The sequence below is a fragment of the Mustela lutreola genome, chromosome 12 (genome assembly GCF_030435805.1).
Source record: "Mustela lutreola isolate mMusLut2 chromosome 12, mMusLut2.pri, whole genome shotgun sequence".
NCBI lineage: Eukaryota > Metazoa > Chordata > Mammalia > Carnivora > Mustelidae > Mustela > Mustela lutreola.
In genome coordinates this window covers 6,646,506-6,661,311 of record NC_081301.1, presented here as the reverse complement: position 1 = coordinate 6,661,311, position 14,806 = coordinate 6,646,506, and the positions used below count along the sequence as shown (strand labels likewise).

Genomic DNA, 14,806 nt, shown 5'->3' with positions numbered 1-14,806 from the left:
AAATACTGGAAGGCAACTTAGTCAAATTTGTATAATCTGAAAGTTCAAAATTACCCCTGCTTTCCGTCATTTTTCAGGAGCAGCAGGGAACTGTGGACAATTCTGCTGGGAAGGTCAGCTCTGCGAGAACTGGTAAGTGGGTGGTGGTCTTGAGTGGATTCTATGGTTCTTATGTAGTTTGTGTTACAATAAACCTCCCATATTGCCTTGTCTTTGAAGGAGGAACTAAACGCACTTTTTTTATTTCTAAAACTTTATAAACGTTATGCATTCCCTGCTTCTCTCTGCTGAAACATAGTGTGTCTTCTAGCTCAGCTGCTGAAGTTTCCAAACTTCTACCTCTTTTTTTTTTTTTTTTTTTTTTTTTTTTGGGAGATTCCGTATCTAAAAAGATACCTGTGCTGCTCGACTGGCTGCTCAGGGTTGCGGACAAATACCACTTTGCTGCCTCCGGCTACGGAAAGTTCTAAGTCCTTTTCTCTGTGTCCTTCTTTACTTGCCTTTTCTTTTGTTTCCATGTTGTCAGCTTCTTAGGTCATAGGGGCTGTGGTTTCTAGGACATTTCCAAGTATAGTAAAGGACAGTTTTTCATGTTGATCCTTGATGCTTCTTCATTTTGACCCTGTGAGGGTAGAGCGTTAAGATGACGTTCAATTTTTACTATTGTTATTATGGTAATCAACATAATGAGTATTATACCTTCTTTAGAGCCTTTTTAAAATTATTATTTTTTAAAAGATTTTATTTGACAGAGAGAGAGAGCACAAGTAGGCAGCGAGGCAGGCAGAGAGAGAGGGGAAGCTGGCTCCCTGCTGAGCAGAGAGCCCGATGTGGGGCTTGATCCCAGGACCCTGAGATCATGACCTGAACTGAAGGCAGAGGCCTTACATTGAGCCACCCAGGCGCCCCTATTTTTTTTTTTTTTTTTTTAGTAGGCTCCACATCCAACATGGCGCCTGAGCTCATGACCCTAAGATCAAGAGTCACATGCTACACCATCTGAGCTAGCCAGGAGGCCCTAGAGCCTTAACATTTTTGATATGCTTTCATCTGATAATTCTGCTTCTAGGAATGTATTTTACAAGAATGAAATCTTGAAAAGTTTTGTGCACACAGCTCCTTACAATCATGTTATTTATATAATAAGGAATCACAGTTTAAGTATATCTAACATTAGAGGCATGGTAAATAAATTATTATCTAGACACTTGATAAAATATTATGCAACTGCTAGAAAGGATGTTTATCAAGATTTTCATAATAAGATTAAGGGACGCCTGGGTGGCTCAGTCTGTTAAGTGTCTGCCTTCAGCTCGGGTCATGATCCCAGGTTTCTGGGGTTGAGTCCCACATTGGGCTCCTTGCTCGGTGGGGACCCTGCTTCTCTGTCTGCCTGCTGCTCCTCCTAGTTGTGCGCATGCATGGTCTCTCTCACAAATAAATAAAAGCTTTTAAAAAATCATAAGGTTAAATCATTGTCAGAATGTTAAGCAAAGAAAAGGAGGCTACAGAATTCTCTTTTTCTTAAAGATTTTATTTATTTATTTGAGAGACAACATAAGTGGAAGGAAGGGCAGAAAGAGAGGGAGAAGCAGACTCCCCACTGAGCAGGGAGCCCAAAATGGGGCTCGATCCCAGGACCCCAAGATCATGACCTGAGCTGAAGTCAGTTGCTCAACCCACTGAGTCACCCAGGTGCCCCCAGAATTCTCTTTTCAAAATGACTTCAATTATGGAGAAAAACATTAAAGGCTCAGGATTATGTAAATCCTTATATAATTTCTTTGTTCTTTTCCAGAATCAGATTGAGGCAGAACTGAATAAACACTGGCAGCGACTCTTGGAAGGGCTGTCCTACTATAAACCACCCAGGTATGGCTAATCCATGTGTCTGGTTAGAGTAACTCCCCTGAGGAAGCTGGCATAGCAAGACTGTCTTTGTGTAGGATTTTGTGATACCGCTGGATTAGGGAGATAGCAGAGAATACAATTTGGTTACCAGTGGAAGAGAGTTGGGCACATTATTTCTGCCTGTTGAACGAGGGGGAAATTCCTTTTAGAAATATAGTGTTATTGAATCCAGTTATATAACCCTAGTGTCTGGGGATGAGGAGTCATTAACTTCTTCAATTAATAGTTCTAGTGTTTATTTCCGTCCTCCGTGTCTGTGTGAGGTGCCACCAGCAGCCGGTGCTGGGACAAGGCAGTGAGCAGTGATGAGAGCAGCTGCCCGCTTACGGAGGATTTACTGTGTTCCTATTGTTCTTCTGAGCATGCGTAGCAAGTCATTCAGTCCTCATGAAAGCCCACTAATTTCATTCTGTACTAGAATAGATTTTTTTATGGGGTAGTGGAAAACAACAATAACATCATATAAAGTAGTTTAAAAATGAAAAGAATACATCTTGTAGGATTAGACTCTTTTATGTTAACTCCTAGTCCAGATCTCATTCTGTAGTGCATTGTAGTTGCCAAGCCACCCTCGTTTCCTTTCTACTTGGGAATATTTGTTTTTTTTTTTTTTTTTTTTACATCTCCACCTTCCATCATCATTTTCTTAGGTTAATGAAGAACTTTCTTTTTTTCGTTGTTCACTAACCCTCCCCCCATACCTGTTTAGAAGTAACTCCCGGACATGGTGGTGTTGTATGTGTAACTACCATGTATCTAAAATAACGGACTTGGGCGCCTGGGTGGCTCAGTGGGTTAAGCCGCTGCCTTCGGCTCAGGTCATGATCTCAGGGTCCTGGGATCGAGTCCCGCATCGGGCTCTCTGCTCAGTGGGGAGCCTGCTTCCTCCTCTCTCTCTCTCTCTGCCTGCCTCTCTGCCTACTTGTGATCTCTCTCTGTCAAATAAATAAATAAAATCTTTAAAAAAAAATAAATAAATAAAATAAAATAACGGACCTAAGAAAAAGAAGATAATCACTGTATTATCACATGTAGGTACTTTGATTATTATCATTTCCATTTTACAGATGGGGAAACTGAGGCACAAAGAGGTTAAGTAACTTGCCCAAGGTCACTCAGCTAGTAAGTGTAGAACCAGGATGTGAACCTGGCAGTCTTACTCCAGTGTTTGTGTTCTTAATCATCATTCTGTGTTGCCTCTTTCAGAACTGACTGTTTCACTTTATCTAGCCTTTGTGTTGTGGATTTCCTGTGAAATGTGAGAGTCTCTATTAAAAAAAATCCAACAACAACATGCTTGTAGTTCGCAGAACAGACATTTGTGGCATTACTTTCTTTTTTTAAAGATGAAGGTTTCTTTTATAAGCAGCATGATATTTAAAGTCCGACAGACCTTTTTTTGTAACTTCAGGCTTTATTTGAATTTAACCTTTTTTTTTTCCCCCCCTTTAATGTCCTCTTTCTAGCCCAGGATCCACCCAGGATCCCACATTGCATTCAGTTGTCATGTCTCCTTAGCTTGTAACTGTGACGGCATTTAGTCTTCCCTTAATTTTCATGATCTTGAACAGTTTTGAAGAGGACTGGTCAAGTATTCTGTAGAATGCCTTCAATCTGGATTTGTCTCATGTTTTTCTTATTATTAGATTGGGGTTGTGGGTTTTGGGAAGAATGCAAAGAGGATGTGGTTTTCCACATGAAATTGCTGGTGACCTTAACCTTGCTCACTTGGGTAAGGTGGCATTTGCCAGGTTTCTCTTCTGTAAAGTCATTTTTTCCCTTTCCCCTACTCTGTGTCGTAAAAGCGGGTCACTGGCATATAGCCCACTCTCTGGGTGGGGGTATAGTGAAATTAAACTGTACTTCCTGAAGGAGTAGAATCTGTATATATTATTTGGACTTCTTGTGTAAGGAAGATTTTTCCCTTCTCCATATTTATTTCTATCATATGGGCTCATGTATATTTATTTTTTACTTTGCTTATACCTTGTTGTAGCTTTGCTCACTGGGAGTTCTTTTGGGTTGTCATCTACGTCCTCTCGACATTACCCCATCTTTTTGTTTTCTGAATATTTCCTTTCTGGCATTCTGAGATGCTCCAGGCTCATCTAGTTTCTCTGCTGCAGCTCTAGAATTAGCTATTTCTCTAAGGAGTCCTGGTAACTTTTATTAGATAATGCTGTTAGAAACCAAGATCTGGGGGCTGGGTGTGCTCACTGCTATGGGGGTTTTTAGCTTCTCGGCCTTCTCAATAGGTAGAGCTAGGTAATGTATGTATGTATACTAACAGACCTGGTTTTAAATTTCATCTTAACTTTTTACTAGCTGTGGGGTTTTTGGTAAGTTATTTATTGATTCTGAGTATTAGCAATTCCATTTGTAAAATGGGATTAGTAATATTTCCCTTTCATAGTTGTAAGGATAAAAAATAATGTAACCTAATACATCCATATATAATATTATTATAATGACAGATTGTAACAGATAGATACCATATTTGTTATTTAGGCATAAGTAGTTCTGTGTCATAAAGTCTATAGAGATGAACTTGTTGTATATGTGTGTATTTTCATAGGCACCTACAGGGCAGAAAAAGGTCTGTGGTAAAAATATCTTTAAGTATGTTTATTTAAAATCCTTAGAGGGTCATTGAGAATGAGGAAATGATTCACTGTTCTTTGCATAGTTCAAATTCAGCTGAAAAAGTGAAAGCTAATAAAGATGTGGCTTCACCGCTGAAGGAACTGGGTTTAAGAATCAGCAAGTTTTTGGTGAGTAAAAATTAACATGGTCTCAGTTTACTACCTGCATTGTGGATGTGCATTGTTTCGTTGTTACTGGTTTTCAGTGAAAATTCAGTTTATTTCAGTTTTGGAGATTAAATTGAACATATTGGGTTTCAAAAATATCCATGTGGTAACTCTTCTTATTAAAAGCCACAAAATAAGTTGCCACATCTGTTTACTATATATAGTATGGAGTTTTCTTCTTCATGCGTGTAGTGTACTTTGTTTTATTTTATTATTTATTTAAAGTTTTTTTTGTTTTTTTTTTTCCCTTTAATCCATTTGAGAGAGAGAAAGTGAGAGAGCGTGTGAGAGGGGAGAAGGTCAGAGGGAGAAACAGAACCCCCCCATGGAGCTGGGAGCCCAATGCGGGACTCGATCCTGGGATTCCTGGATCATGACCTGAGCCGAAGGCAGTCGCTCAACCAACAGAGCCACCCAGGCACCCTATAGTGTTCTTTAAATTGCCTAGATTATATTTAAATATATAGCTATTTCTTTTTAATTTTGGAAACCCAGATCATGCCTGTGACTGTATCAATGGCTTGGTAAATAAGCACAGTTGTAAATTTAATTGTCATGTAAATTACATGTCTATGACCGGCTCCATTTTCTCCTGTTTGGGGCAAACTTGTGTTGTGTCTTTTAATCTTTTAAAAGGATTTTTATTTATTCAAGTCTGTGTTCATTCCAGAGGACAAATCTTTAGAATGCTTTACTTCCCATGTGTGTTTTCTGAGCTGAGGTGGCTGTGCCTCTCTTAACGACCCCTGTATTTCAGGGTCTTGACGAAGAACAGAGTGTGCAGTTAATCCAGTGTTACCTTCAAGAAGATTATAGAGGTACTCGGGACTCACTAAAGGTTTGTAGTTATGTCCAGCTCCTTTCTCCTTCCTTCTCCATTTTTCTTTGTGGGTTTTAGATGTTTAAGGGTTTTGGTACCAGTTCTTTGCAACAGAGGTAGGTGATCAGATACAGTGATTCTCGGAGACACTTTCTTTTTTTTTTTTTTTCCTTAAAGGTTGTATTTATATATTTGACAGAGAGAGACCACGATAGAGGGAACATAAGCAGCGGGAGCGGAGAGGGAGAAACAGGCTTCTTGCTGAGCAGGGAGTCTGATGCGGGGTTCAATCCCAGGACCCTGGGATTATGACCTGTGCCAAAAGCAGATGCTTAACGACTGAGCCACCCAGGCTCCCCAGGAGAGATTTTCTAAAGGCTTAAAAAATATGTACTTAAACTGAAGTCTGTCCTCAGACTTCACAGGCTGAAGAGGTCAAAGATTGACGTGTTAATGATAGAATCTCAGGACACCAGAGCTGAAAACAACCTGGGACTGTATGGAGCTTGTCTGGCCTTAGAGGGAAGGGAATTTTGCATATAGGGAAATTGAGTCCAGAGGAGTGGGCTGAGATTTGAGCACAGATTTGAATACATTTAGGTAAAAAAATACTTCCAGAAATGAATAGGCACTTAAAATCTTAAAAGGTGAGGTGAAGATATTTACCTTTTTCTTTGTTAATTGAGCTTTGCTTATAAGATGACTGCGTGACTATTCTTTCCTTCAGACGGTACTGCAAGATGAGAGGCAGAGCCAGGCCTTAATCCTGAAGGTGAGTGGGAGTTACTGTTTTCATTCTTTGTTGTGAAATTGGGTGATGGGTTCCTGACTTGTTCTCCTGGGCATTGCTGGCTTTGGACTCTTGCTGGGTAAGCATGGAAAGTGTCAGTGAAGTAGGTTAGTAACATACTTGTGAAACAAGAGGCTTTTTATCCACTGACCCCAGCTGAGACCTTTTCCAAAGGATACTATCCAGCTACTGGGGATGAAAACTACTTCATGTGTCTTTTTTCTCTACGTCTAAATGCAGGAAGGTTAATGTATATTTCTTTATTCCTCTGTCTTCCCCTACCCTCCAAAGCAGCCTTCTCATTTAGGATCTCATATAGAATGGAGCTTGACTGTGACTTCAGAAGTAGTTTCCTATTTGGTATTTAGTGAGAACCAAGTACCTTAGTTATAAGCATGATATATACAAGTGGTGTTTTTATATTTGCCTTCATGTATTTGGCCTTTCAGCCATAGCTGTGTTGTGTGTTATTTGAAAGCTTTGAGAAATCATGCAAGACAACTTGTTTATATTTTTAAATAATTCCTTTAACTTTGCATGGCTTTACTTGTATACTATTTCATGAAGGTCTTTTGCTTTCTTTGGCCTAACACAATCTTTCTGTGTCTAGGATTGCTAGTAGAAACCAGCCTTTTCCATTCTTATCTTGAAGTGATCTCTTTATCAATAAATTTAAAATTGAGTGTCTTTTGTGCAAAGGTGAGTAACTGATTTTGCGTCTTTGGGTTCTTCCCAGATTGCGGATTATTACTATGAAGAAAGAACCTGTATTCTTCGTTGTGTCTTACACCTTCTCACTTATTTTCAAGATGAAAGACATCCCTATAGGGTAAGCCCATTTAGTCCTTGTGGTTCTCTGTATCCTATAAAATTCAACACAGTTTAATAATTTTATATTACTCCTTTTCACTTTCATTTGAATATTTACCTTTTATCGTAGGTATAAGTTACTCTGTTTGGGTTTTTTTTTTTTTTTTTAAGGTTGAATATGCAGACTGTGTTGATAAGTTGGAGAAGGAACTAGTCACAAAATATAGAAAGCAGTTTGAAGAGCTTTATAAAACTGAAGCACCAACCTGGGAGACACATGGAAACCTCATGGTATGTGGTTACCGGGCCTCCTGTAACTCTGAGGAGAGTTGTAAGCCTTGTGCATATAGCTCTCAGTTACATTATTTATTGATTTATTAACTTGCAGTATTTATAGATGATCTTCAGAAAAGTTTAAGCGTGTCATGGATCAAAACATTGATGACTTTAAGTAATAGTACTTCATTCTGGACATTTTCACTTGACTTTGTCTATCGACTTAATTTACTTTCTGTTCTTACTTAAAATTTTCTTTAAGTGGTTAATAGAACTCTAAACTCAAGATTTCTTCTACTTGGGGCACCTGGGTGGCTCAGTGGGTTAAAGCTTCTGCCTTCGGCTCGGGTCATGATCCCAGGGTCCTGGGATCGAGCCCCACATCGGGCTCTCTGCTCTGTGGGGAGCCTGCTTCCTCCTCTCTCTCTGCCTGCCTCTCTGCCTACTTGTGATCTCTGTCTGTCAAATAAATAAATAAAATCTTTAAAAAGAAAAAAGATTTCTTCTACTTTATTATCATTATCCTTTTTTTTTTTTAAGAGTTTATTTATTTATTTGAGAGGGAGAGAGCATAAGCAGGGAGGAGAGGCAGAGGGAAAGGGAGAAGCAGGCACCCTCACCGAGCAGGGAGCCTGGCGCGAGGCTCAGTCCCATGACCTGAGCCAAAGGCAGATGCTTAACCAACTGAGCCACCCAGGCACCCCTATTATCACAGTCTACTAAATATGTGACATTAGCCTGATTATTTTACCCTAAATTATAAAGGAGCCTATATTTATAGATTAAAATGTGTCCCCCCCTTTTTTGAAAATAATATGTGTTTGTTAAAACAATTCAGCCGAGGGCGCCTGAGTAGCTCAGTAGGTTCTGCTTTTGGCTTAGGTCATGATCTCAATATCCTGGGATCAAGCTCCAAGTTGGGCTCCCTGCTCAGTGGGGAACCCTGCTCTTCTCCCTTTCCCTCTGCTGTTACCCTTGCTTGTGCTCACTTGCTCTCTCTCAGATAAATAAAATCTTAAAAAGAAACAAAAAAACCCTGAATTGTCAGCTAAAACATGGACAGTAACTATTGAAAATATTTAGTAGAAGAAAAGGGCCCAGAAAATATTTAGTAGAAGAAAAGGGCCCGTTTATAAATAGCAATAAAAGCATAAATTTCTCAGGAATAAGCTTGCAACTCTCCAAAATCTGAATGAAGAGAACTTTAAAATGAGAGAATAGACATACATTTATTTATTTATTTATTTATTTATTCATAGAAAATGTACATGAGTTGGGGGCAGAGAGGAGCAGAGGGAGAGGGAGCAAGAAAATCTTAAGCAGGCTCCATGCTCAGCATGAAGCCCAACATGGGGCTCATCTCACCACCCCGAAATCTTGACCTGAGCTGAAATCAAAAGTTGGATGCTTAACCAACTGAGCCACCCAGATGTCCCGATGCTATATGGGTATAAAAGAAGTCATAACTGAATGGAAAGACACAGCATGTTCTTGAATATAAGGACAGCACCATAAAAGTGTCAGTACTTCTTATGTTAACCTATGGATTTAGTGCAATACCAAAAAGATACTAAGAAGTGTTTGTTTCACCTTTTATTTTGGAACTGGATAAGCTGATTCTGAAATTCCCATGAAAAATAAGAAACAATAGGGACGCCTGGGTGGCTCAGTTGGTTAAGCAGCTGCCTTTGGCTCAGGTCATGATCCCAACGTCCTGGGATCGAGTCCCACATCGGGCTTCTTGCTCCTCGGGGAGCCTGCTTCTCCCTCTGACTCTGCCTTCCACTCTGTCTGCCTGTGCTCGCTCTCGCTCGCTCTCTCTTTGACAAATAAATAAAATCTTAAAAAAAAAAAAATAAGAAATAATAGCCAGGAAATTTTTGAAAAAGGAAAATTAGTTTTATTAGATAATTAATACTACAATAATTTAAAGCATGGCATTGGCATGTAAGTAAATAGACTTATAAATAGAGCATAATAGAAGGTCTAGTTATAGACCCCAGACTGAGTTAGTATATGATAAAGGTGGTATTTCAGTCAGTGGGAAGTACTGTATTTTTCAATGAATGGTGTTGAACTACTGGATAAATAACCATGGGGAGAGAAATTGAACTGTTACCTCTATCTCCTACCTTCTATTAGAAGAAAATCAGATAGAGCAATGATTTAAATTTTAAAAATTTAAGTGTAGGGGCACCTGGCTAGCTCCGTCAATAGAGCAAGCAACCCTTGATGTCAGGGTCTTGAGTTCAAGCTCCATGTTGGGTGTAGATTTTACTTAGAAATTTTTTTTTCTAAAGATTTTATTTATTTGACAGAGATCACAAGTAGGCAGAGAGGCAGGCAGAGAGAGAGGAGGAAGCAGGCTCCTTGCCAAGCAGAGAGCCCGATGCAGGGCTCGATCCCAGGACCTGGGATCATGACCTGAGCCGCAGGCAGAGGCTTAACCCAGTGAGCCACCCAGGTACCTAAAACTCACTGATTTTAAACATACAGCTTTGACAGTTGTAAGTAGTTATATGCACAATCAGTATATAGAACATTTCTATATCCCCTAGAAAGTTTGTAGTCAATCTGTGATCTTTGGCCCCAGATGACCAATAATTTGCTTTCTGTCACTATAGGTCGTTTTTATTTTTAATTAATTAATTAATTAATTTTTAAATATTTTATTTATTTATTTATTTGACAGAGGGCACAAGCAGGCAGAGAGGCAGGCAGAGAGAGAAAGGAGGAAGCAGGCTCTCTGCTGAGCAGAGAGCCCAATGCGGGCCTCGATCCCAGGACCCTGAGATCATGACCTGAGCTGAAGGCAGAGGCTTTAACCCACTGAGCCACCCAGGCGCCCCTGGTTTTTTTTTTTGAACTATGACTTTTAAATTCTGGTAAAATAATATGTAATTAAATTTCATTATTTTAACCATTTATTTAATTTTATTATTTTTAAAGATTTTACCTATTTATTTGGGAGAGAGAGAGGGAATAGGGGTAGAGCAAGAGGAAGAAAGAGGGTCAAGCAGACTCTGCTGTGCATGAAGTCTGATGCAAGGCTTGATTCCACGACCCTGAATCATGACCTGAGCTTAAATCAAGAGCTGGATGATCATCCAGCAGACCCACCAGGTGCCCCTCTAGTAGGTTTTTTCTAACAGGATTTTCTAATACACATGATCACGTTGTCTGTAAATAAGGGCACTTTAACTTACTTTCAAATCTCTATGCCTTTTATTTCTTTTTCTTGCCTTATTAACTGATCAGGACCTCTGGTACAATGGTGAATAGAAGTGGTAGGAGAGCCAGCATTCTTGCCTTGTTTGTAATCTTAGATAAAAAGCATTCAGATCTTTACCCCTGAATGTGTTATTAGTTGTAAATTATTTTTGTAGTGTTCTTTATCAAAATGAGGAAATTACCTCCTAAGTTTGCTGAGGGATTTAGCTTTTATTAGGAATCCTGTCCCATTTTGTTTTAGATTTTTTGAAATAACATTATGACTTTCCTCTTTTTACTTTGTTGTGAATTACATTGAGTCTTTGGATGTCAGGTGGATCTTGAAATCCTGGCATAAACTCCACTTAGTTATATATTTTGCTTTTTATATATTGTGAGATTTGAGTTGCTAAGATTTTGTTAAGGAATTTTATAAATTGCCTATGTTCATAAAGGATATTAGTCTATAGGTTTGTTTTTTTTTTTTAAGATTTTATTTATTTATTTGACACAGATAACAAGTAGGCAGAGAGACAGGCAGAGAGAGGGGGGGGGAAGCAGGCTCCCTGCTGAGCAGAGAGCCCGATGCAGGGCTCGATCTCAGGACCCTGAGAACATGACCCGAGCAGAAGGCAGAGGCTTAACCCACTGAACCACCCAGGCGCCCTAGTCTGTAGTTTTCTTGTGATGTCTTTGTCTGGTTTTGGTATTAGTGTAATGTTAGCCTCATAAAATAAGTTGGGAAATTTTCCTTCTTCCTCCGTTTTCTGAAAGAATTTGTGTAGTGCTGTTTCTCTGCCTCTCACGAATAAACAAATTTTAAAAGATCTTGAAAAAAAAACATGTATTTGAAAGTAGTTTGTTGTGCTGGTGAGACATACCAGGCGGATTGAGACTGTTTAGATCTGTGGTTTTGCCGATTTTTTTGTATATTTGTTCTATCAGGTATACATTGTATTTATTTAAGTTTTTGGTGTGCGGTTGACACATTTCGGGTGTACAGCACAGTGATTTACCATCTGTCACCAGGCGGGGTTAGTGTAGTGCCATTGACTGTGTTTTCTATTCTGTGGCTTTTATTCTCATGACTTACTCATTCCACAGCTGGAAGTCTCCCACTCCCCTTCACCCATTTGGCCTGTCCGCCTCCTTTCCTTCTGGCAACTATCAGTTTGTTCTCTGTATTTATAGGCCTGGTTCTGGTTTTTGCTTGTTTCTTCATTCGTGTTGTTTTTTAGATTCCAGATATGAGTAACATCATATGGTATTTGTCTTTTTCAGTCTAACTTATTTCATTGAGCATAAGATCTAGGTCCGTCCATGTTGTCGTAGATGGCACGATCTCATCCTTTCCGCAGCGGCGTAGTATCCCATTGCTGCCTGCCGGTGCGTCTGTGTGTGTGCCTTATTCATCTGTCAGTGGACACTAAGATTGCTTCCATAGCTTGGCTATTGTAAATAATGCTTTAGTAAACATAGGGTGCATGTATCTTTTTTTTTCTTTTTTAAGATTTTATTTCTTTGAAAGAATGAATGGGAGAGAGAACACAAGCAGCAGGAGGGACAGAGGCAGAGGGAGAGGGAGAAGCAGACTCCCTGCTAAGCAGGGAGCCTAACGTGGAGCCTGAGCCGATGGCAGACGCTTAACCGACTGAGCCCCCCAGGCCCCCTGCACATATCTTTTTGAATTAGTGTTTTCATTTCCTTTGGGTAAATACCCAGTAGTTAAATTATTGGATCATATGGCATTTCTGTTTTTTAATTTTTGCTTTTTAGAGAGAGAAAGAGATCATGAGCAGGGGCCGGAGGGGCAGAGGGCAGAGGGAGAGCAGGCTCCATGCTCATCGCAGGGCCTGATGCAGGGCTCCATCTCAAAATCCTGTAATCGTGGCCTGAACTGAAACCAAGAGTCGGGTGCCTAACTGCCTGAGCCACTTGGGCGCCCCTCTGTTCTTTAATTGTTTGAGGAGCCTCCGTACCGTTTCCCACAGTGGCTGCACCAATTTAGATTCCGGCCAGCAGTGCATGAGGGGGTCATTTTTCTCCACATCTTCACCAACACTTGTTTGTACATCCAAGGAAGCTGATTAAATTATGGAGAATATATAAATAAAAATAGGGCATTTCATTAAAAGTAATGAGGGGACTGGTAATGAAAAATAAGGGGCACCTGGGTGGCTCAGTCAGTGAAGTGTCTGCTTTCAGCTTAAGTCGTGATCCCGGGGTTCTGGGATCGAGCCCCACATCTGGCTCCCAGCTCTTGAGGGAGTCTACTTCTCCCTCTCCCTCTGCCCCTGCTTGTATTTCTTCTTTCGCTCCCTCTCTCTGTCAAATAAATAAATAAAATCCTTTTAAAAAAGAGAAAAATAAGGAAATTATTAATGTACTGTTAGAAGAAATGATTTGTAAGATACACTGTTAGTTAAGAGAAGTATGGAATAGTTTGTATAGTATATTTGATGTAGAGATGGCTGGATGGGTAGGTCAGTAGGTAGACAGAGCTTAGAATGAGTGAAGGAATGAATGAGTGTATATGGCAAAAGACTGGAAGGGGAAACAAGAACCTCTACAGCAGTTGCCTCTGGGGACAGGTTAGTATGACTGGGCAGTGGGAATTGTACAGAGGGAAGCTTATTTTTGGTATCTCTCCCAAACCCTTTTGCTTTAAGCATTTAACAGATTCCTTAATATATGGCAAAGAGGGAGACTTTTTTTACTCTCTCCTTATACATATATTATCTAATAAAAAATAACTTAAAAATTTTAGATAGGCTTTTAAATCTGACTTTATTTCTCCCATTTTTTTCTCCATTGGTTGTGCAGACTGAGCGCCAGGTGTCTCGCTGGTTTGTTCAGTGCCTTCGGGAACAGTCCATGCTGCTAGAAATTATTTTCCTTTATTATGCCTACTTTGAGATGGCACCTAGTGACCTGTTGGCATTAACCAAGTTGTTTAAAGAACAAGGATTTGGTAGTAGGCAGACCAACAGGCACCTGGTGGATGAGACCATGGATCCTTTCGTAGATCGGATTGGGTAAGTCTGAATGAATTGAGGCTACAAAACTTGTACAAGGTTTAGAACGTTGGTATTAATAGATCCTGTTAATGGGTGAAAGGATGGTCTAGATGTACTTTTCACTTGCGGGTAGGGATACAGATTGATGCACTGCCATGTTCCAGGTCTTACAGGGAGTAAAGACTGGGATTAGAGGGCCATGTTTTCTCAAAATAAGTATTGCATTCTGGTATTTGACTGTCTTCATCTAAGAGGTTCATCCATTCAACAAAAAATTTGGTGAGCATCTATGGTAAGCCTTTGCAAATGCTAAGATGGTGATACGGTGAGTGTGTCCCCTGCCCTTTTTGAGGTCATCATCTGTGGACTTTGAATTTTATGGCAGTGGGTAGATCCATTTTTTTTTTCCCCATATATACAAAAATACATTGTTTGTGTGTTTTTGTTTTTTGATGTAAATGGTGTACTTTTTTACAACTTAACTTTTCACGTAACTAGATGTCCTGGAACTCTTTTTACCTCAGGATGTTCTTTAGCTGCTGCATTAGTACATGGGTTGGATGTTTATTTAACAATTTCACTAATGGTAGGCAGTTAGCTTGTTTGGATATTTCAAACAATGCTGTAAGAACATTCTCTACAAGCCTTTCTGTACATCTGGGTGAGTATGACTCTGAAGGGACTGGAAGTGGCTTTTTTGGGTTGAATGGTGTATGTGTTTGTGTTCTAAAATATTGCCAAGTTGTCCTCACAGAGGCTGTACCAACGTACACTTCACTGATTGTAGGAGGAGAGAACCAGTTTCCCTACAGTCTTGCAAACCCGTGTTCTTATCTATCATCCCCTCATTTTTTTCCCTTTTGCTGCCCTGATTTGCCTTTCCCTGGTTATCTGTGATGGTGAGCATTTTCTTACCTGCTCTTGGTATATCCTCTGGAGTGAACTGCCTATTTGCATCTGTGTCTGAGGAGAAGATTCAGCTGCATTTAACAAAAAGGATGATGTTACAGTGGTTCAAATAGATAGATCCACGTTGTGAGGGCTATTTCCTCTGTGAACAAAGATACCCACTAGAGTGGTGAGATGGTTTATCTGGGTCATGTCTCATTGGTGGCCATGGAAGCTTTCCACACCGGATCTATGCTCTGGCCTGCGCGAGCCC

The 14,806-nt window shown here is 39.9% G+C and overlaps 1 protein-coding gene across 1 annotated transcript in view; it reads left to right on the top strand.

Annotated features, from left to right (window-relative positions):
• NUP188 (nucleoporin 188) overlaps positions 1–14,806 on the top strand; it is a 49,665-nt gene that overhangs the window by 8,339 nt on the left and 26,520 nt on the right. Inside the window, exons 2-9 of the mRNA XM_059143389.1 lie at positions 78–132; positions 1,799–1,872; positions 4,598–4,682; positions 5,479–5,559; positions 6,269–6,313; positions 7,068–7,160; positions 7,313–7,432; positions 13,451–13,662. Of these exons, the coding sequence (XP_058999372.1) occupies positions 78–132; positions 1,799–1,872; positions 4,598–4,682; positions 5,479–5,559; positions 6,269–6,313; positions 7,068–7,160; positions 7,313–7,432; positions 13,451–13,662 (765 nt within the window). The remainder of the gene's footprint in view (positions 1–77; positions 133–1,798; positions 1,873–4,597; positions 4,683–5,478; positions 5,560–6,268; positions 6,314–7,067; positions 7,161–7,312; positions 7,433–13,450; positions 13,663–14,806) is intronic.